Source organism: Oncorhynchus mykiss, chromosome 14 (genome assembly GCF_013265735.2).
Source record: "Oncorhynchus mykiss isolate Arlee chromosome 14, USDA_OmykA_1.1, whole genome shotgun sequence".
Lineage (NCBI taxonomy): Eukaryota > Metazoa > Chordata > Actinopteri > Salmoniformes > Salmonidae > Oncorhynchus > Oncorhynchus mykiss.
The window spans coordinates 31,511,073-31,533,904 of NC_048578.1; the positions used below are offsets into that span (position 1 = coordinate 31,511,073).

The 22,832-nt window shown below is 43.8% G+C and overlaps 1 protein-coding gene across 1 annotated transcript in view; it reads left to right on the forward strand.

Annotated features, from left to right (window-relative positions):
- The window catches only part of LOC110489129 (ephrin-B1), a 135,217-nt gene extending 113,365 nt beyond the window's left edge, over positions 1-21,852 (forward strand). Inside the window, exons 3-5 of the mRNA XM_036943311.1 lie at positions 9,015-9,107; positions 17,615-17,749; positions 20,914-21,852. Of these exons, the coding sequence (XP_036799206.1) occupies positions 9,015-9,107; positions 17,615-17,749; positions 20,914-21,320 (635 nt within the window). The 3' untranslated portion in view covers positions 21,321-21,852. The remainder of the gene's footprint in view (positions 1-9,014; positions 9,108-17,614; positions 17,750-20,913) is intronic.
- The last annotated feature ends 980 nt before the right edge of the window (positions 21,853-22,832 follow it).

A 22,832-nucleotide genomic window follows, 5' to 3' on the forward strand; every position in this document is an offset into this window, starting at 1 on the left:
GTGACACTGAGAGGGGTTGTGTGTGTCTGTGTGGCTGAGGAGAGTGATGGTGGTCTATATTTATTAACTTGTCCTACTAAATGAGGTCAGCCCCTGGCCCTGCTGCTGAATACCTTTACACACACAAAGACACACACACAGACACACACAAAGCTGAATATATTCAGAGGGCTCCATCATGAATCGTCCAGGTCTTATTATTCCTGACCAGTCCAGGAGTCTACAGACAGCAGGAGACCTATTTTGGCCAGACAGACGTGTGTGTGTGTGTGTGTGTGTGTGTGTGTGTGTGTGTGTGTGTGTGTGTGTGTGTGTGTGTGTGTTCCTCCCATGTGTTTTTCTCTCTAGTGACAGTCCAGGAAGCCCCGATTCCCCAACGTTCCATACAAAACAAAACATGAACATTCCCTTTTAATAATCCAGATCTAACAGGCTACTGTAGTGTGTCCTGTCCAAACAGTTGTAGATACAGAGAGAGAATGACTGTACACCTTGTATTGTTCTTAACAATAATGAATTTAGTTTCACAAGTGACGTTGTATTAGCTGAATAGTATTACATCTTGTGTTGTTTTTATTTAACAGATAGAGTGTTTGGGAACAGTGTTCAGAATTTAACTGGGCATGGGATTCTGACTAGGAATATTAAAGGGGATGTTTTAAAAGGGGGCTCACCCAACCCCCCACCCCACCCCCTCACCTAAACCCGACCCTGGGGTAACTTATCCTCCTCAACATCAGTTATGCTGGTTCCTCTGAAGTCAGGAAGTAGACATTTAGATGACAGAAGTGAGTTTACATAGGGAGGATTTAAATGTCCCTGAGTGGATATAAAACTCAGAGCATGTCTCTATCTCTATCTCTCCCCCTCTCCCCCTCTCTCTCTCTCTCTCTCTCTCTCTCTCTCTCTCTCTATCTCTCCCCCTCTTTCTCCCTCTCTCTCTCTCTCTCTCTCTCTCTCTCTCTCTCTCTATATATATATATATATATACATTTCTCTCTCTCTCTCTCTCTCTCTCTCTCTCTCTCTCTCTCTCTCTCTCTCTCTCTCTCGCTCGCTCTCTCCCTCTCTCTCTCTCTCTCTCTCTCCCTCTCTCTCTCTCCCACTCTCTCTCTCTCCCCCTCTCTCTCTCTATCTCTATCTCGCCCCCTTTCTCTCGCTCTCCTTCAGCCAGATTATTCAGGCTGCTTTGAGCTCCATCTTCAAAGAGCTCATTTTAGTCTAACCTTGCCCTGGGAAGTTAAACCCCAGAGAAAGAGGAGAAATCGGATGGAAAAAGGAGATGATTATGTGAAGAGCGTTGGTAGTCTTGAGGTTTCAGGGTTGGGGAGCTCAGGAAGGCTCCTTCCATTATGTGACGTCTGAATATAGATTGTGCCCTGCTCATCATCATTTGTTTATGAAGCAAGATGTGTCTGGGATCATTCAGAGACTCCCAATTATTGATCTAGTATTTTAAGTTTGGAATATCTTGTTGCTCCTTTCTATGTTTGACTCTGTAATAATCACTTAACTTTATTGGCATGGGAAACAAATGTTTACATTGCCAAAGCATTGTCACATGGGCTCAGGCAGTTCGTTTTTGGGGAGGGATGTGTGTCTCTATTTTCCTGTGACACTGAGAGGGATTGTGTGTGTCTGTGTGGCTGAGGAGAGCGATGGTGGTCTATATTTATTAACTTGTCCTACTAAATGAGGGCAGCCCCTGGCCCTGCTGCTATTTATTGTCATGGGAAACATATGTTTACATTGCCAAAGCAAGTCAAATGGATAAACAAAAGTCAAATAAAAAATATTACACAGTTCCAAAAGAATAAAGACATTTCAAATGTCATATTATGTGCAAATAGTTCAAGTACAAAAGGGAAAATAAATAAATATGGGTTGTATTTGGAATTATGTTTGTTCTTCAATGGTTGTCCTTTTCTTGTGGTAACAGGTCACAAATCTTGCTGCTGTGATGGCACACTGGCATTTCACCCAATAGATATGGGAGTTTATCAAAATTTGATTTGTTTTCAAATTCTTTGTGGATCTGTGTAATCTGTGTGAAATATGTGTCTCTAATATGGTCATACATTTGGCAGGAGGTTAGGAAGTGCTGCTCAGTTTCCACCTCATTTTGTGGGCAGTGTGCATGTCTGCCTTCGGCTGCCTTTCTCAATAGCAAGGCTATGCTCAGTCTGTACATAGTCAAAGCTTTCCTTAATTTTGGGTCAGTCACAGTGGTCAGGTATTCTGCCACTGTGCACTCTCTGTGTAGGGCCAAATAGCATTCTAGTTTGCTTAGTTGTTTTGTTAATTCTTTCCAATGTGACAAGTAATTATCTTTTTGTATTCTCATGATTTGGTTGGGTCTAATTGTGTTGCTGTTCTGGGGCTTTGTGGGGTCTGTTTGTGTTTGTGAAGAGAGCCCCAGGACCAGCTTGCTTAACCCTTGTGTTGTCTTAAGGGTAAAAAAAAATCCCTGATGTTTAACAGCAGAACCCCCTAAATGATATTTTTTCAACTTGAAATTGAATGACTTTTCCTAGAGTGGCCCCAAAATTAGAAAAAGTGAAACATTGCCTTTGCTCATGTTTCCATGAAAGCTGTACACCACCAGGGAACAAAGATTGTCTTAGGGTCATTTTTGACCAGGCAGTTATAAAATAATTTACACACCACAAAAACCAAAAAGACACACACACACAATGAGAAATGTAGATTGTGTGTGCTACTGACTGAACTCAGCCAGCAGCTCCTGAAGAGGAAGGTCACCATGGTTGGCACAGTTAGAAAGAACAAGCCTGAGCTCCCCCCTGCACTCCTCACAACAAGGGGGAGAGAGGCCTTCTCATCAAAGCTTGTCTTCACCCCCACCACCACTCTAGTTTCTTACCTCCCAAAGAGGAACACACTGCACAAAACGGCTGAGCTCAGTGATCGTGAGGACAGGAAGCCAGCCATCATTCTGGACCACAACCACAACAAAAGAGGTGTGGACAACCTGGAAAAGGTGATTGGAACTTAAAGTTGCAGGAGGATAACTGCCCGCTGGCCCCTGGTCATCTTCCATAACATCATTGATGTGTCCTCATACAATGCCTTTGTGATGTGGAACAAGATCAACCCTACCTGGATGCCTGATAAGTGGAACAAGAGGAGGGTGTTCCTGGAGCAGCTGGGAAAGGCACTTGTAACCCCACACATTCAAAGAAGGGAGAGCCTCTCCCACACAGCAGCTTCTGCTTGTGAAAGCTGTTCAGGGGGCTGAATCTTGTCCTGATCCACCTGAGGCTGCATCTGGGGTAGACAAGAGGAGGAGATGACAATTCTGCCCCCAAAGGACTGTAAAACAATACTATGTGCTGCACATGTGAGAAATACATCTACAAAGTCCATGCACACACACTAGCATACTGTCCTACATGTGATAAATACATCTACAAAGTCCATGTACACAGACTAGCATACTGTCCTACATGTGATAATTAGAGTTGATTTGATTTATGTTCTTCACGTTTTTGTTTTGTATCTATTATCTTATTTTATTCTTATACATGGTTGTTGTTTATACACCTTGTGGGTGGGGGCAATGGTTAAAAAAATGGGAGAAGACTGGTATTTTGTAGTTGAATTCCTCATTGTACAGTGCAGTCGTAGACAAAAGTTTTGAGAATGACACATATATTAATGTTCACAATGTCTGCTGTCTCAGTTTGTATGCTGGTGTAGCGGCTGTCTTCCACTGAAGGAGAGGAGGACCAAAACGCAGCGTGGTTAGAGTTCAACATGTTTAATCAAGACCATACACGAGAACACTACAAAATACAACAACAACAAAAATGAAAACCGAAACAGTCCTATCTGGTGCAATGACACAAAGACAGAAGACAATCACCCACAAAATACCCAAAGGACATGGCTGCCTAAATATGGTTCCCAATCAGAGACAACGACAGACAGCTGCCTCTAATTGAGAACCATTCTAGGCAACCATATACATACAAAACTACCTAGAAAGGATACAGCCCCATAAACATACAAAAACCCCTAGACCAGACAAAACACATAAACCCCCCATGTCACACCCTGACCTAACCAAAATAATAAGGAAAACAAAGATAACTAAGGCCAGGGCGTGACAGATGGCAATTTGCATATACTCCAGAATGTTATGAAGAGTGATCAGATGACATTGCAATTAAGTGCAATGCAAATGAACTGAATTATAAAAACATTTACACTGCATTTCAGCCCTGCCACAAAAGGACCAGCTGACATCATGTCAGTGATTCTCTCGTTAACACAGGTGTGAGTGTTGAAGAGGACAAGGCTGGAGATCACTTTGTCATGCTGATTGAGTTCGAATAACAGACTGGAAGCTTCAAAAGGAAGGTGGTGCGTGGAATCATTGTTCTTCCTCTGTCAACCATGATTACCTGCAAGGAAACACGTGCCGTCATCATTGCTTTGCACAAAAAGGGGCTTCACAGGCAAGGATATTGCTGCCAGTAAGATTGCACCTAAATCAACTATTTATCGGATCATCAAGAACTTCAAGGAGAGCAGTTCAATTGTTGTGAAGAAGGCTTCAGGGCACCCAAGAAAGTCCAGCAAGGGCCAGGATCGTCAGCTGCGGGATCGGGGCAACACCAGTACACAGCTTGCTCAGGAATGACAGCAGGCAGGTGTGAGTGCATCTGCACGCACAGTGAGGCGAAGACTTTTGGAGGATGGTCTGGTGTCAAAAAGGGCAACAAAGAAGCCACCTCTCTCCAGGAGAAACATTCGGGACAGACTGATATTCTGAAAAAGGTACAGGGATTGGACTTCTAAGGACTGGGGTACAGTCCTTTCCTCTGAGGAATCCCCTTTCCGATTGTTTGTGGCATCTGGAAAAAAGCTTGTCCGGAGAAGACAAGGTGAGCGCTACCATCAGTCCTGTGTCATGCCAACAGTAAAGCATCCTGAGGCCATTCATGTGTGGGGTTGCTTCTCAGCCAAGGGAGTGGGCTCACTCACAATTTTGCCTAAGAACACAGCCATGAATAAAGAATGGTACCAACACATGCTCTGAGAGCAACTATTCCCAACCATCCAGGAATAGTTTGGTGACAAACAATGCCTTTTCCAGCATGATGGAGCACCTTGCCATAAGGCAAAAGTGATAACTAAGTGGCTCGGGGAACAAAACATCCATGGCCAGGGTCCATGGCCAGGAAACTCCCCAGACCTTAATCCCATTGAGAACTTGTGGTCAATCCTCAAGAGGCAGGTGGACAAACAAAAACCCAAAAATTCTGACATGCTCCAAGCATTGATTATGCAAGAATGGGCTGCCATCAGTCAGGATGTGGCCCAGAAGTTAATTGACAGCATGCCAAGGCGGATTGCAGAGGTCTTGAAAAAGAAGGGTCAACCTGCAAATATTGACTCTTTACATCAACTTCATGTAATTGTCAATAAAAGCCTTTGTCACTTATAGGATGCTTGTAATTATACTTCAGTATTCCATAGTAACATCTGACAAAAATATCTAAAGACACTGAAGCAGCAAACTTTGTGGAAATTAATATTTGTCATTCTCCAAACTTTTGGCCACAACTGTATATAAGAATATATTGCTATGTTGCCAAAAAAGTTAAAGACTTATTGTTTCCCTTCAATAAAATGTATTCAATACTACTCTCTGCACATTTCTGCTACATTCTTAGGTTTTACAAGTGCTATCTATTGCAAACTATCTATTGCAAACTATCTATTGCAAAAAAAAAGTTTTACACCTATGCAGTACCTTTAGCAATAACAATAATAAACCTCTACTTCAGTAAAGAAAACAACTATGACAGGTGTGTTGTAATAAAAACGAGTGGTGTCCACTGATTAAATGCTGTCTTTCTGCATTGTGAAGATGGAAATCCCAGATGTTCACAAAGTTTGTAATGAATGACAGGTTGTTTCTTCATGCAAAATAGATTTGGGATTTAACATTCAATGAAGCTGCTTTATTTTAGGGGTTTAGTGAAGGTGGGTCATTTTTTACCCTTTGGACAAGGGGAGTATACAGAATGTTAAGACAACACAAAGGTTAAGGGACTCTTCTCCAGGTTTATTTCTCTGCAGGTGTTGGCTTTGTTATGGAATGTTAGGGAATCACTTCCTTTTCAGGTGGTTGTAGAATTTAACGTCTATTTTCTGGATTTTGATAATTAGCGGGATTCGGCCTACTTCTGCTCTGCGTGCATTATTTGGTGTTTTACGTTGTACACGGAGGATATTTTTGCAGAATTCTGCAAGTCTCAATTTGGTATTTTTTCCATTTTGTGAAAATCTTGGTTGGTGAGCAGACCCAAGACCTCACAAGCATGAAGGTTAATTGTTTTCTATAACTCATTCAAGTATTTTTTGCCAGATCCGAATTGTCTGTCAAGTTTTATGTTCCTTTTGATGGCATAGAAGGCCCTTCTTGCCTTGTCTCTCAGATCGTTCACAGCTTTGTGGAAGTTACCTGTGGCGTTGATGTTTAGGCCGAGGTATGTATCATTATTTTTGTGTGCTCTAGGGCAACAGTGTCTAGATGGAATTTGTATTTGTGGTCCTGGTGACTGGACCTTTTTTGGAACATCATTATTTTTGTCTTACTGAGATTAACTGTCAGGGCCCAGGTCTGACAGAATTTGTGCAGAAGATCTAGGTGCTGCTGTAGGCCCTCCTTGGTTGGGGACACAAGCACCAGATCATCAGCAAACAGTAGACATTTAACTTCAGATTCTAGTGTCCTCGCTAATTTCTTAATATATAGGTTGAAGATGGTGGGGCTTAAGCTGCATCCTTGTCTCACACGACGGCCCGGTGTAAAGGAATGTGTGTTTTTTGCTCAATTTAACCGTATGCTTGTTGTTTGTGTCCATTGATTTTATGATGTCGAATGTTTTTTCCCCACCACTTTCCATCAATTTGTATAGCAGACCCTCATGCCAAATTGAGTCAAAAACTTATTGGAAGTCAACAAAGCATGAGAAGACATTTCCTTTGTTTTGGTTTGTTTATTTGTTTGTCAATTAGGGTGTGCAGGGTGAATATGTGGTCTGTCATACAGTAATTTGGTAAAAAGCCAATTTGACATTTGCTCAGTACATTGTTTTCACTGGGGATCTGCTGTTAATATTAATGCAGAGGATTTTCCCAAGGTTGCTGTTGACGCATATCCCACAGTAGTTATTGGGGTCAAATTTGCCTCCACTTTTATGGATTGAGGTTATCAGTCCTTAGTTCCAAATATTGGAAAAGATGCCAGAGCTGAGGATGATGTTAAAGAGTTAAAGTTTAGCAAATGGGAATTTGTGGTCTCTATATTCTATCATTTCAATTAGGATACCATGAACACCACAGTCCTTTTGGGTTTGGAGGGTTTGTATTTTGTCCTGTAGTTCATTCAATGTAATTGGAGAATCTAGTGGGTTCTTGTAGCGGTCCTATGTGTAGCTGGTGTAGGGAGTCAGGCGCAGGACAGCAGATATGAGGAATTAAAGTACTTTACTCAACAAATACAAATATACAAGGCAGCAATGACAAACACGGACCGAATTACAATATACAATCACTCACAAACACAAATAAATAATAATCAAGTAATTGGTTGAGTGAAGCCAGGTGTGATAAGACAAGACAGAACAAATGGAAAATGAAAACTGGATCGGCGGTGTCTAGAAGGCCGGTGAAGTCGACCGCCGAATGCCACCCGAACAAGGAGACGGACCGACTTCGGCGGAAGTCGTGACAGTTCTGGTAGTCTTTAATAGATGATTATAAGATTTCTAATTGATCATGTATATGTTTTTGCTGTTTGTTCTTTGTTATAGAGCCAAAAAGATTGGAGAAGTGGTTTACCCATACATCTCCATTTTGGATAGATAACTCTTTATGTGGTTGTTAGTGTTTTCCAATTTTCCCAGAAGTGGTTAGAGTCTATGGATTCTTCAGTTACATTGAGCTGATTTCTGACATGCTGTTCCTTCTTTTTCCGTAGTGTATTTCTGTATTGTTTTAGTGATTCACCATAGTGAAGGCGTTAGACTCTGGGTCTCTATGTTTTCGGTTGGATAGGTTTCTCAATTTCTTTCTTAGGTTTTTGCATTCTTCATCAAACCATTTGTCATTGTTGTTATTTTTCTTAGGTTGTCTGCACATTTTTTGATTTGATAGGGAAGCTGAAAGTTCAAATATACTGTTTAGGCTTTCTACTACCAAGTTAAACCTTCACTGTTACAGTGAAATGTTTTGTCCAGGAAGTTGTCTGAAAAGGATTGAATTTGTTGTCGCCTAATTGTTTTTAGGTAGGTTTCCCCACTACTTTCCTTCCATCTATAGCGTTTCTTAATATTGTGCAGTTCCTTTGGCTTTGATGCCTCATTATTGAGTATTGCTCTGTTCAATTAGATTATGATTTTGCTGTGATCTGATAGGGGTGTTAGTGGGCTGACTGTGAACGCTCTGAGAGACTCTGGGTTGAGGTCAGTGATAAAGTAATCTACAGTACTTACTGCCAAGGGATAAGATGTAGGTGTACCTACCGTAGGAGTCGCCTCAAAGCCTACCGTTGACTACCATTTACAGACCCAGTGTGCAACAAAGCTGCAGGAGTTGTGACCCGTTTTTAATGGTTGTTTTTTCGTAGTTGTGTCTAGGGGGCATATTTGTGAGGGAAAACTGTAACCTCCAGGTAGGTGTTTGTCCCCCTGTGTGCTGAGAGTGTCAGGTTCTTCTCCAGTTCTGGCATTTAGGTTGCTACAGACTATGTCCCTGGTCCTGAAAATGGTTGATCTCCCGCTCTAGGATAGAGAAGCTGTCATTGTAAAAGTATGGGGAATCTATTGGGGGTATATAAGTTGCGCAAATGAGGAAATGTTTCTCTGTTGAGATAATTTCCATATTAACTTCTTACCAGATGTAAAATGTTCCTGTTTTGACTTCTCTCTCTCGCTCTCCCTATCTCGCCCTATCTCTCTCTCCCTATCTCTCCCTTTCAGCCACGTCCAATGGTTCAGTCGAAGGCCTGGAGAACAGAGAGGGAGGAGTCTGTAAGACCAGGGCCATGAAAGTTGTCATGAAGGTCGGACAAGGTAAACAAAGAAAGGCTTTATTTAATTGATATATCTGACAACAAACGTTACACGAATGTGTTTCTCCATGTGTTTCTCCATGTGTTACTCCATGTGTTTCTCCATGTGTTTCTCCATGTGTTTCTCCATGTGTTGCGCTCTAAACTCTCCTATATGTGTACACATTAAACATTCTCCCTTCCTCAAAGTTTTATTTGCAGTACTGTAGACACTAACTGAGTTTAGGCCTGGCACACACCTTCAATGCAGCGCAGTTGTTCACCTCTATGTAAAACCCCAGTGCCCTAACAGTGTGTATCAGTGTGTAACCTTGAGGACAACTGTATTGGTGTACATGGTCACAGTGACTTCACTGTATCCTCCATTCTGACACAGCACAGGCCTTAGCATCTTAGCATGCAAATACAATCATACATTATTCATATAATCTCTCACTGTGAATATTTAAAACAGCACACACACACACACACACACACACACACACACACACACACACACACGCACTCACACGCACGCACGCGCACGCACACACACACACACACACACAAACACAACCTCCTGCTGGTTGACTTTCGTATCGTCCGTCTTGTGAAGGAAGCTAAATGTCAGCATATTCAGAGTTGAAGTGGGTCCCTAGACGAGAGAGAGAACACTTTACTGCACGTGCTTAGTCCAACAAACGCCACTTCACTTTAGGATCAGCACCGAGCAAATCAGATCGTCTGTAGCCTCTCATAGACTATAACACACACAGTATATTATGAATCAGTCAAAACATGGCAAGGTAGCGCTGACTACTGCTGGAAACCATAATTACACTACTGCTGGAAACCGTAATTACACTACTGTTGGAAACCATAATTACACTACTGTTGGAAACCATAATTACACTACTGCTGGAAACCATAATTACACTACTGCTGGAAACCGTAATTACACTACTGTTGGAAACCATAATTACACTACCGTTGGAAACCGTAATTACACTACTGCTGGAAACCATAGTTACACTACTGTTGGAAACCATAATTACACTACTGTTGGAAACCATAATTACACTACTGTTGGAAACCATAATTACACTACTGCTGGAAACCATAGTTACACTACTGTTGGAAACCATAATTACACTACTGCTGGAAACCATAGTTACACTACTGTTGGAAACCATAATTACACTACTGTTGGAAACCATAATTACACTACTGTTGGAAACCGTAATTACACTACTGCTGGAAACCATAGTTACACTACTGTTGGAAACCATAATTACACTACTGTTGGAAACCATAATTACACTACTGTTGGAAACCATAATTACACTACTGCTGGAAACCATAATTACACTACTGCTGGAAACCATAATTACACTACTGTTGGAAACCATAATTACACTACTGTTGGAAACCATAATTACACTACTGCTGGAAACCATAATTACACTACTGTTGGAAACCATAATTACACTACTGCTGGAAACCGTAATTACACTACTGTTGGAAACCATAATTACACTACTGTTGGAAACCGTAATTACACTACTGCTGGAAACCATAGTTACACTACTGTTGGAAACCATAATTACACTACTGTTGGAAACCATAATTACACTACTGTTGGAAACCATAATTACACTACTGCTGGAAACCATAGTTACACTACTGTTGGAAACCATAATTACACTACTGTTGGAAACCATAATTACACTATTGTTGGAAACCGTAATTACACTACTGTTGGAAACCATAATTACACTACTGCTGGAAACCGTAATTACACTACTGTTGGAAACCATAATTACACTACTGTTGGAAACCGTAATTACACTACTGCTGGAAACCATAATTACACTACTGTTGGAAACCATAATTACACTACTGTTGGAAACCATAATTACACTACTGCTGGAAACCGTAATTACACTACTGTTGGAAACCATAATTACACTACTGTTGGAAACCATAATTACACTACTGTTGGAAACCGTAATTACACTACTGTTGGAAACCATAATTACACTACTGTTGGAAACCATAATTACACTACTGCTGGAAACCGTAATTACACTACTGTTGGAAACCGTAATTACACTACTGTTGGAAACCATAATTACACTACTGTTGGAAATCATAATTGCACTACTGCTAGAAACCATAATTACACTACTGTTGGAAACCATAATTACACTACTGTTGGAAACCGTAATTACACTACTGTTGGAAACCATAATTACACTACTGCTGGAAACCATAATTACACTACTGTTGGAAACCATAATTACACTACTGTTGGAAACCGTAATTACACTACTGCTAGAAACCATAATTACACTACTGTTGGAAACCATAATTACACTACTGTTGGAAACCGTAATTACACTACTGCTGGAAACCATAATTACACTACTGTTGGAAACCATAATTACACTACTGTTGGAAACCATAATTACACTACTGTTGGAAACCGTAATTACACTACTGTTGGAAACCGTAATTACACTACTGTTGGAAACCATAATTACACTACTGTTGGAAACCATAATTACACTACTGTTGGAAACCATAATTACACTACTGTTGGAAACCATAATTACACTACTGTTGGAAACCGTAATTACACTACTGTTGGAAACCATAATTACACTACTGTTGGAAACCGTAATTACACTACTGTTGGAAACCATAATTACACTACTGTTGGAAACCATAATTACACTACTGTTGGAAACCATAATTACACTACTGTTGGAAACCATAATTACACTACTGTTGGAAACCATAATTACACTACTGTTGGAAACCGTAATTACACTACTGTTGGAAACCGTAATTACACTACTGTTGGAAACCATAATTACACTACTGCTGGAAACCATAATTACACTACTGTTGGAAACCGTAATTACACTACTGCTGGAAACCATAGTTACACTACTGTTGGAAACCATAATTACACTACTGTTGGAAACCATAATTACACTACTGTTGGAAACCATAATTACACTACTGCTGGAAACCATAGTTACACTACTGTTGGAAACCATAATTACACTACTGCTGGAAACCATAATTACACTACTGCTGGAAACCGTAATTACACTACTGCTGGAAACCATAATTACACTACTGTTGGAAACCATAATTACACTACTGTTGGAAACCATAATTACACTACTGTTGGAAACCATAATTACACTACTGTTGGAAACCGTAATTACACTACTGTTGGAAACCGTAATTACACTACTGTTGGAAACCATAATTACACTACTGTTGGAAACCATAATTACACTACTGTGGGAAACCATAATTACACTACGGTTGGAACCCATAATTACACTACTGTTGGAAACCGTAATTACACTACTGTTGGAAACCATAATTACACTACTGTTGGAAACCGTAATTACACTACTGTTGGAAACCATAATTACACTACTGTTGGAAACCATAATTACACTACTGTTGGAAACCATAATTACACTACTGTTGGAAACCATAATTACACTACTGTTGGAAACCATAATTACACTACTGTTGGAAACCATAATTACACTACTGTTGGAAACCGTAATTACACTACTGTTGGAAACCATAATTACACTACTGCTGGAAACCATAATTACACTACTGTTGGAAACCGTAATTACACTACTGCTGGAAACCATAGTTACACTACTGTTGGAAACCATAATTACACTACTGTTGGAAACCATAATTACACTACTGTTGGAAACCATAATTACACTACTGTTGGAAACCATAATTACACTACTGTTGGAAACCATAATTACACTACTGTTGGAAACCATAATTACACTACTGCTGGAAACCATAATTACACTACTGCTGGAAACCATAATTACACTACTGTTGGAAACCATAATTACACTACTGTTGGAAACCATAGTTACACTACTGCTGGAAACCATAATTACACTACTGTTGGAAACCATAATTACACTACTGTTGGAAACCATAATTACACTACTGCTGGAAACCATAATTACACTACTGTTGGAAACCATAATTACACTACTGTTGGAAACCATAATTACACTACTGTTGGAAACCATAATTACACTACTGTTGGAAACCATAATTACACTACTGTTGGAAACCATAATTACACTACTGCTGGAAACCATAATTACACTACTGTTGGAAACCATAATTACACTACTGCTGGAAACCATAGTTACACTACTGTTGGAAACCATAATTACACTACTGTTGGAAACCATAATTACACTACTGTTGGAAATCATAATTACACTACTGTTGGAAACCATAATTACACTACTGTTGGAAACCATAATTACACTACTGTTGGAAACCATAATTACACTACTGTTGGAAACCATAATTACACTACTGTTGGAAACCGTAATTACACTACTGCTGGAAACCATAGTTACACTACTGTTGGAAACCATAATTACACTACTGCTGGAACCCATAATTACACTACTGTTGGAAACCATAATTACACTACTGTTGGAAACCATAATTACACTACTGTTGGAAACCATAATTGCACTACTGTTGGAAACCATAATTACACTACTGTTGGAAATCATAATTACACTACTGCTGGAAACCGTAATTACACTACTGTTGGAAACCGTAATTACACTACTGTTGGAAACCATAATTACACCACTGCTATCAATATAAAGTGAATTGAGGAAAGGAAGAGGAGAATAGTTGGAGGAGGAGAGAAGGGGAGAAGAAGGAGAGGAAGGAAGGGGGTGGAGGAGGATAGAAGGGGAAATGTGGAGGAGAGAGAGAAGGGCAGAAGGTGGAGGAGGAGGAGGAGAGAAGAGAATGAGGTGGAGGAGGAGAAAGAAGGGGAGGAGGTAGAAGAGAAGAGGAAGTCAGATCGAGACTAAGTAGACACCAGTATGTTGAGTGGTATCAAAGCTATCCCACCTTTTTCTGTCCCACCGTCACTCTCTCTCTGTCTCTGTCCCTCAATTTCTCTCTCTCTCTCTCTCTCTCTCTCTCTCTCTCGCTCTCTCTCTTTCTCTCTCTCTGTCCCTCTATTTCTCTCTCTCTATTTCTCTCTCTCTATTTCTGTCTCTTTCTCTCTCTCTGTCTCTCTCTCTGTCTCTCTCTCTCGCTCTCTCTGTCTATCTCTCTCTCTCTGTCTCTCTCTCTCTCTGTCCCTCTATTTCTCTCTCTCTATTTCTCTCTCTCTATTTCTGTCAATTCAATTCAATTCAATTCAAGGGCTTTATTGGCATGGGAAACATGTGTTAACATTGCCAAAGCAAGTGAGGTAGACAACATACAAAGTGAATATATAAAGTGAAAAACAACAAAAATTAACAGTAAACATTACACATACAGAGGTTTCAAAACAGTAAAGACATTACAAATGTCATATTATATATATATATAGTGTTTTAACAATGTTCTGTCTATCTCTCTCTCTCTCTCTCTCTCTCTCTCTCTTTCTCTCTCTCTGTCTCTCTCTCTGTCTCTCTCTCTCTCTCTCTCTGTCTCTCTCTCTCTCTCTGTCTCTCTCTCTCTGTCCCTCTATTTCTCTCTCTCTATTTCTCTCTCTCTATTTCTCTCTCTCTCTCTCTCTCTCTCTCTCTCTCTCTCTCTCTATGTCTCTGTCTCTGTCCCTCCATTTCTGTCACGGTCCAGTCCTTCCTTAGACACATAGATACGGTCCTGTCCTGCCTTAGACACATAGACACGGTCCTGTCCTTCCTTAGACACCTGGACACGGTCCTGTCCAGCGTTAGACACATAGACACGGTCCTGTCCTGCCTTAGACACCTGGACACGGTCCTGTCCTGCCTTAGACACGTAGACACGGTCCTGTCCTGCCTTAGACACGTAGACACGGTCCAGTCCTGTCTTAGACACATAGACACGGTCCAGTCCTGTCTTAGACACGTAGACACGGTCCAGTCCTGTCTTAGACACGTAGACACGGTCCAGTCCTGTCTTAGACACATAGACACGGTCCAGTCCTGCCTTAGACACCTGGACACGGTCCTGTCCTGCCTTAGACACATAGACACGGTCCAGTCCTGCCTTAGACACCTGGACACGGTCCTGTCCTGTCTTAGACACCTGGACACGGTCCAGTCCTGTCTTAGACACATAGACACGGTCCAGTCCTGCCTTAGACACCTGGACACGGTCCTGTCCTGCCTTAGACACCTGGACACGGTCCAGTCCTGTCTTAGACACATAGACACGGTCCAGTCCTGTCTTAGACACATAGACACGGTCCAGTCCTGTCTTAGACACATAGACACGGTCCAGTCCTGCCTTAGACACCTGGACACGGTCCTGTCCTGCCTTAGACACCTGGACACGGTCCAGTCCTGCCTTAGACACCTGGACACGGTCCTGTCCTGCCTTAGACACCTGGACACGGTCCAGTCCTGTCTTAGACACCTGGACACGGTCCAGTCCTGTCTTGGACACATAGACACGGTCCAGTCCTGTCTTAGACACATAGACACGGTCCAGTCCTGTCTTAGACACATAGACACGGTCCTGTCCTGCCTTAGACACGTAGACACGGTCCAGTCCTGTCTTAGACACATAGACACGGTCCAGTCCTATCTTAGACACGTAGACACGGTCCAGTCCTGTCTTAGACACATAGACACGGTCCAGTCCTGCCTTAGACACATAGACACGGTCCAGTCCTGCCTTAGACACCTGGACACGGTCCAGTCCTGTCTTAGACACATAGACACGGTCCAGTCCTGCCTTGGACACCTGGACACGGTCCTGTCCTGCCTTAGACACCTGGACACGTTCCAGTCATGTCTTAGACACATAGACACGGTCCAGTCCTGTCTTAGACACATAGACACGGTCCAGTCCTGTCTTAGACACATAGACACGGTCCAGTCCTGCCTTAGACACCTGGACATGGTCCTGTCCTGCCTTAGACACCTGGACACGGTCCAGTCCTGCCTTAGACACCTGGACACGGTCCTGTCCTGCCTTAGACACCTGGACACGGTCCTGTCCTGCCTTAGACACATAGACACGGTCCAGTCCTGCCTTAGACACATAGACACGGTCCTGTCCTGCCTTAGACACATAGACAAGGTCCAGCCCTGTCTTAGACACCTGGACACGGTCCAGTCCTGTCTTAGACACATAGACACGGTCCAGTCCTGTCTTAGACACGTAGACACGGTCCAGTCCTGTCTTAGACACATAGACACGGTCCAGTCCTGCCTTAGACACCTGGACACGGTCCAGTCCTGCCTTAGACACGTAGACACAGTCCAGTCCTGTCTTAGACACATAGACACGGTCCAGTCCTGTCTTAGACACATAGACATGGTTGATTGAACCAACTGTTGATTGATGAACCAATTGTTCCCTCTTCAACAGTTAGAGATATAAACCAACTGTTCCCTCTATGAACACTATTATCTTTAGAGCTGACTTATCCTCAAACTCCTCTCCTCTCCTCTCCTCTCCTCTCCTCTCCTCTCCTCTCTTTTCCTCTTCTCTCATCTGCTCTCCTCTCCTCTCCTCTCCTCTCTTTTCCTCTCCTCTCCTCTCCTCTCCTCTCCTCTCCTCTCCTCTCTTTTCCTCTCCTCTCTTTTCCTCTCCTCTCCTCTCCTCTCTTTTCCTCTCCTCTCCTCTCCTCTCCTCTCTTTTCCTCTTCTCTCCTTTCCTCTCCTCTCCTCTCCTCTCTTTTCCTCTTCTCTTCTCTCCTCTCCTCTCCTCTCCTCTTCTCTCCTCTCCTCTCCTCTCCTCTCTTCTCCTCTCCTCTCCTCTCCTCTTCTCTTCTCTCCTCTCCTCTCCTCTCCTCTCTTTTCCTCTTCTCTCCTTTCCTCTCCTCTCCTCTCTTTTCCTCTTCTCTTCTCTCCTCTCCTCTCCTCTCCTCTTCTCTCCTCTCCTCTCCTCTCCTCTCTTCTCCTCTCCTCTCCTCTTCTCTTCTCTCCTCTCCTCTCCTCTCCTCTCTTTTCCTCTCCTCTCCTCTGCTCTCCTCTCCTCTCTTTTCCTCTTCTCTCCTCTCCTCTCCTCTCTTTTCCTCTTCTCTTCTCTCCTCTCCTCTCCTCTCCTCTCCTCTCCTCTCCTCTTCTCTCCTCTCCTCTCCTCTCTTCTCCTCTCCTCTCCTCTCCTCTCCTCTTCTCTTCTCTCCTCTCCTCTCCTCTCCTCTCTTTTCCTCTCCTCTCCTCTCTTTTCCTCTTCTCTCCTCTCCTCTCCTCTCCTCTCCTCTCCTCTTCTCTTCTCTCCTCTGCTCTCCTTTAGTCAGCAGTAATGTTAAAACCAGACATATAAATAAGACATATTATGGCCTTTTACAGATATGAATAATGAATAACAATAAAAACCAAATATATAATTTTCTTAACCTCATTCTGCCATGTCAGTGTGTTCTGTCCCCTAGACTGCTGAGTGTTTGCGCTTGTGTGCATATGTGTGTGCACGCTTGTGCGTGTACGTTCGTGTGTGTCTCTGTGTATTACTATCATACAGAGATATTTATCACGGTGTCCTATGTTTCAGACCCCAACACTGTTCTACCAGACCCTGTATTACCAGAGGAACCAGAGAGAGAGAACGACAACAGTCTGGGAGGAGACTTCAGTCCTAGCCCTGAGGACAACCTGCTGCCTGGGGCAGGAGAGCCAGGCAACACTGGTGAGATAACAACCCTAACCCCATTAGAACCTGACAGAACCCAGCTGAACCTTACAGAACAAATAGGACCTAAAGAATATCGACCCCATGAAAAGTGTGGGTAGAGAGAGAAGGAGAGAGAGAAGGTAGAGAGAGAAGGAGAGAGGAGAGAGGGAAGGAGAGAGAGAAGGTAGAGAGAGAAGGTAGAGAGAGAAGGTAGAGAGAGAAGGAGAGAGAGAAGGTAGAGAGAGAAGGAGAGAGAGAAAGTAGAAAGAGAAGGAGAGAGAAGGTAGAGAGAGAAGGTAGAGAGAGAAGGAGAGAGAGAAGGTAGAGAGAAAAGGTAGAGAGGAGAGAGAGAAGGTAGAGAGAAAAGGTAGAGAGAGGAGAGAGAGAAGGTAGAGAGAGAAGGAGAGAGAGAATGAGAGAGAGAGAAGGTAGAGAGAGAAGGTAGAGAGAGAAAGTAGAGAGAGAAGGAGAGAGATAAGGTAGAGAGAGAAGGAGAGAGAGAGAAGGTAGAGAGAGAAGGAGAGAGAAGGTAGAGAGAGAATGAGAGAGAGAGAAGTAGAGAGAGAAGGTAGAGAGAAGTAGAGAGAGAAGGTAGAGAGAGAAGGAGAGAGAGAAGTAGATAGAGAAGGTATAGAGAGAAGGTAGAGAGAGAAGGTGGAGAGAGGAGAGAGAAGTAGAGAGAGAAGGTAGAGAGAGAAGTAGAGAGAGAAGGAGAGAGAGAAGGTAGAGAGAGAGAAGGTAGAGAGAGAGAAGGTATAGAGAGAAGGTAGAGAGAGAAGGTGGAGAGAGAAGTGTGGACAGGGAGAAAGTGACTGAGAGAGATTCCTGGCAGCAGCTGCTGATATACAGTGGGGCAAAAAAGTATTTAGTCAGCCACCAATTGTGCAAGTTCTCCCACTTAAAAAGATGAGAGAAGCCTGTAATTTTCATCATAGGTACACTTCAACTATGACAGACAAAATGAGAAAAAAAATCCAGAAAAACAAATTGTAGGATTTTATATGAATTTATTTGCAAATTATGGTGGAAAATAAGTATTTGGTCAATAACAAAAGTTTATCTCAATACTTTGTTGTATACCCTTTGTTGGCAATGACAGAGGTCAAACGTTTTCTGTAAGTCTTCAAGGTTTTCACACACTGTTGCTGGTATTTTGGCCCATTCCTCCATGCAGATCTCCTCTAGAGCAGTGATGTTTTGGAGCTGTTGCTGGGCAACACAGACCTTCAACTCCCTCCAAAGATTTTCTATGGGGTTGAGATCTGGAGACTGGCTAGGCCACTCCAGGACCTTGAAATGCTTCTTACGAAGCCACTCCTTCGTTGCCCGGGCGGTGTGTTTGGGATCATTGTCATGCTGAAAGACCCAGCCACGTTTCATCTTCAATGCCCTTGCTGATGGAAGGAGGTTTTCAATCAAAATCTCACGATACATGGCCCCATTCATTCTTTCCTTTACACGGATCAGTCGTCCTGGTCCCTTTGCAGAAAAACAGCCCCAAAGCATGATGTTTCCACCCCCATGCTTCACAGTAGGTATGGTGTTCTTTGGATGCAACTCAGCATTCTTTGTCCTCCAAACACGACGAGTTGAGTTTTTACCAAAAAGTTATATTTTGGTTTCATCTGACCATATGACATTCTCCCAATCTTCTTCTGGATCATCCAAATGCTCTCTAGCAAACTTCAGACGGGCCTGGACATGTATTGGCTTAAGCAGGGGGACACGTCTGGCACTGCAGGATTTGAATCCCTGGCGGCGTAGTGTGCTACTGATGGTAGGCTTTGTTACTTTGGTCCCAGCTCTCTGCAGGTAATTCACTAGGTCCCCCCGTGTGGTTCTGGGATTTTTGCTCACCGTTCTTGTGATCATTTTGATTCCACGGGGTGAGATCTTGCGTGGAGCCCCAGATCGAGGGAGATTATCAGTGGTCTTGTATGTCTTCCATTTCCTAATAATTGCTCCCACAGTTGATTTCTTCAAACCAAGCTGCTTACCTATTGCAGATTCAGTCTTCCGAGCCTGGTGCAGGTCTACGATTTTGTTTCTGGTGTCCTTTGACCGCTCTTTGGTCTTGGCCATAGTGGAGTTTGCAGTGTGACTGTTTGAGGTTGTGGACAGGTGTCTTTTATACTGATAACAAGTTCAAACAGGTGCCATTAATACAGGTAACGAGTGGAGGACAGAGGAGCCTCTTAAAGAAGAAGTTACAGGTCTGTGAGAGCCAGAAATCTTGCTTGTTTGTAGGTGACCAAATACTTATTTTCCACCATAATTTGCAAATAAATTCATTATAAATCCTACAATGTGATTTTCTGGATTTTTTTTCTCATTTTGTCTGTCATAGTTGAAGTGTATCTATGATGAAAATTACAGGCCTCTTTCATATTTTTAAGTGGGAGAACTTGCACAATTGGTGGCTGACTAAATACTTTTTTGCCCCACTGTACATGGGAAACAGATTTGATTCTGCTCCGATTTCAGTCACTTGAGGAGCGAGTCACTCTTTTTTTCCCAGTAACCGTCCTTCCCAACCCCCTCTCACCCCTTCTCACCCCCTCTTACCCCCTCTCATCCCCTCTCATCCCCTCCCACCCCCCTCTCACCCCCTCTCACCCCCCTACACAAAGAAATGAAACAGAGTCAGATGTGCGTATCTTCCCTGGCCTGTTCTCTACCCTGGCCTCTTACTTGGCCTCTCCCCTGGCCTGTTTCCTAGCCTGTCCCCTGGCCTGTTCTCTACCCTGGCCTCTCACTTGGCCTCTCCCCTGGCCTGTCCCCTGGCCTGTCCCCTGGTCTGTCTCCTGGCCTCTCCCCTGGCCTCTCCCCTGGCCTGTCCCCTGGCCTACCCCCTGGCCTGTTCCCTGGCCTGTTCCCTGGCCTCTCCCCTGGCCTGTCTCCTGGCCTCTCCCCTGTCCTCTCCCCTGGCCTGTCCCCTGGCCTGTCCCCTGGCCTCTCCCCTGGCCTCTCCCCTGGACTCTCCCCTGGACTCTCCCCTGGATTAGCCCCTGGCCCGTTCCCTGGCCCGTCCCCTGGCCTCATTTCGTTAAGCTATAAAACAATAATCATATACATATATTTCTGTATTTGAATGCACGATGGGTCGCATTGTACAAACTCACTCTTTCCCCCCCCCCCTTCTTTCGCTCCCCCCCTCTCTCTTCCCCTCCCTCCTCCAGACTCTATAAACCAGGACAACAGGTCAGGAGGCTCCAGCAGCAGTGACGGCATCCTGGGGTCAAAGGTCGCTGTGTTCTCAGCCATCGGAGCCGGCTGCATCATCTTCCTCCTCCTCATCCTCTTCCTCATCATCCTGCTCATCAAGATGAGGAAGAGATCCCGGAAGCACTCTCACGCTCAGCCCCACCCTTCCGCCCTGTCACTCAGCACGCTGTCCAATCAGAACAAGCTGCCTGGCAGCGGGGGCACAGCCGGAACGGAACCCAGTGACATCATCATCCCGCTGAGGACAGAGAATAACTACTGCCCTCACTACGAGAAAGTGAGCGGTGACTACGGACACCCTGTTTATATCGTACAGGAGATGCCTCCGCAGAGCCCAGCAAACATTTATTATAAAGTCTGAGAGAGGAGGAGAGAACATTTATTACCAGGTCTGAGAGAGGAGGAGCACCTAAATGGAGAAAAGCATATGAACATCTACATACAGTGTGAGTTGAAGAGAGAAGGATAGGAGCGATTGATTACTCTACATACAGTGTGAGTTGAAGAGAGAAGGATAGGAGCGATTGATTACTCTACATACAGTGTGAGTTGAAGAGAGAAGGATAGGAGCGATTGATTATTCTACCAGTGGACTAACGTTTTATTTTAACCTGAGGACTTGGCTTTTAACAAGCCCATGTTGTTCAACCACCTACTGACCTAAGGAGAAGACGCCTGACAGTGGACCATGGACTGATCCAGAAAAACTGGACTGACAGAAACTGTCCAATACATTTAATCTTGTTGTTTGGCGCTATAGTGTGATGTTTTACCCTCTGTCCTCCTGTCTTCTAACCTCCTGTCTTCTGACCTCCTGTTCTCTATCCTCCTGTCCTCTATCCTCCTGTCCTCTATCCTCCTGTCCTCTATCCTCCTGTCCTCTAACCTCCTGTCCTCTAACCTCCTGTCCTCTAACCATCTGTCCTCTATCCTCCTGTCCTCTAACCTCCTGTCCTTTAACCTCCTGTCCTCTAACCTCCTGTCCTCTATCTTCCTGTCCTCTAACCTCCTGTCCTCTAAGCTCCTGTCCTCTAACCTCCTGTCCTCTATCTTCCTGTCCTCTATCCTCCTGTCCTCTAACCTCCTGTCCTCTATCCTCCTGTCCTCACCTCCTGTCCTCTGCTCCTTTCCTCTGTCCTCCTGTCCTCTAAGCTCCTGTCCTCTATTCTCCAGTCCTCACTTCCTGTCCTCTCCTCCTGTCCTCTCCTCCTTTCCTCTGTCCTCCTGTCCTCTAACCTCCTGTCCTCTATTCTCCTGTCCTCACCTCCTGTCCTCTCATCCTGTCCTCTCCTCCTTTCCTCTATTCTCCTGTCCTCTATTCTCCTGTCCTCACCTCCTGTCCTCTCCTCCTGTCCTCTAACCTCCTGTCCTCTATTCTCCTGTCCTCTCCTCCTGTCCTCTAACCTCCTGTCCTCTATTCTCCTGTCCTCACCTCCTGTCCTCTAACCTCCTGTCCTCTATTCTCCTGTCCTCTCCTCCTGTCCTCTAACCTCCTGTCCTCTATTCTCCTGTCCTCTCCTCCTGTCCTCTAACCTCCTGTCCTCACCTCCTGTCCTCTCCTCCTGTCCTCTAACCTCCTGTCCTCTATTCTCCTGTCCTCTATTCTCCTGTCCTCTCCTCTTGTCCTCTATTCTCCTGTCCTCTATTCTCCTGTCCTCTCCTCCTGTCCTCTATTCTCCTGTCCTCTATTCTCCTGTCCTCTACTCCTGTCCTCTAACCTCCTGTCCTCTATTCTCCTCCTGTCCTCTCCTCCTGTCCTCTAACCTCATGTCCTCTATTCTCCTCCTGTCCTCTCCTCCTGTTCTAACCTCCTGTCCTCTCCTCCTGTCCTCCATTCTCCTGTCCTCTATTCTCCTGTCCACACTTCCTGTCC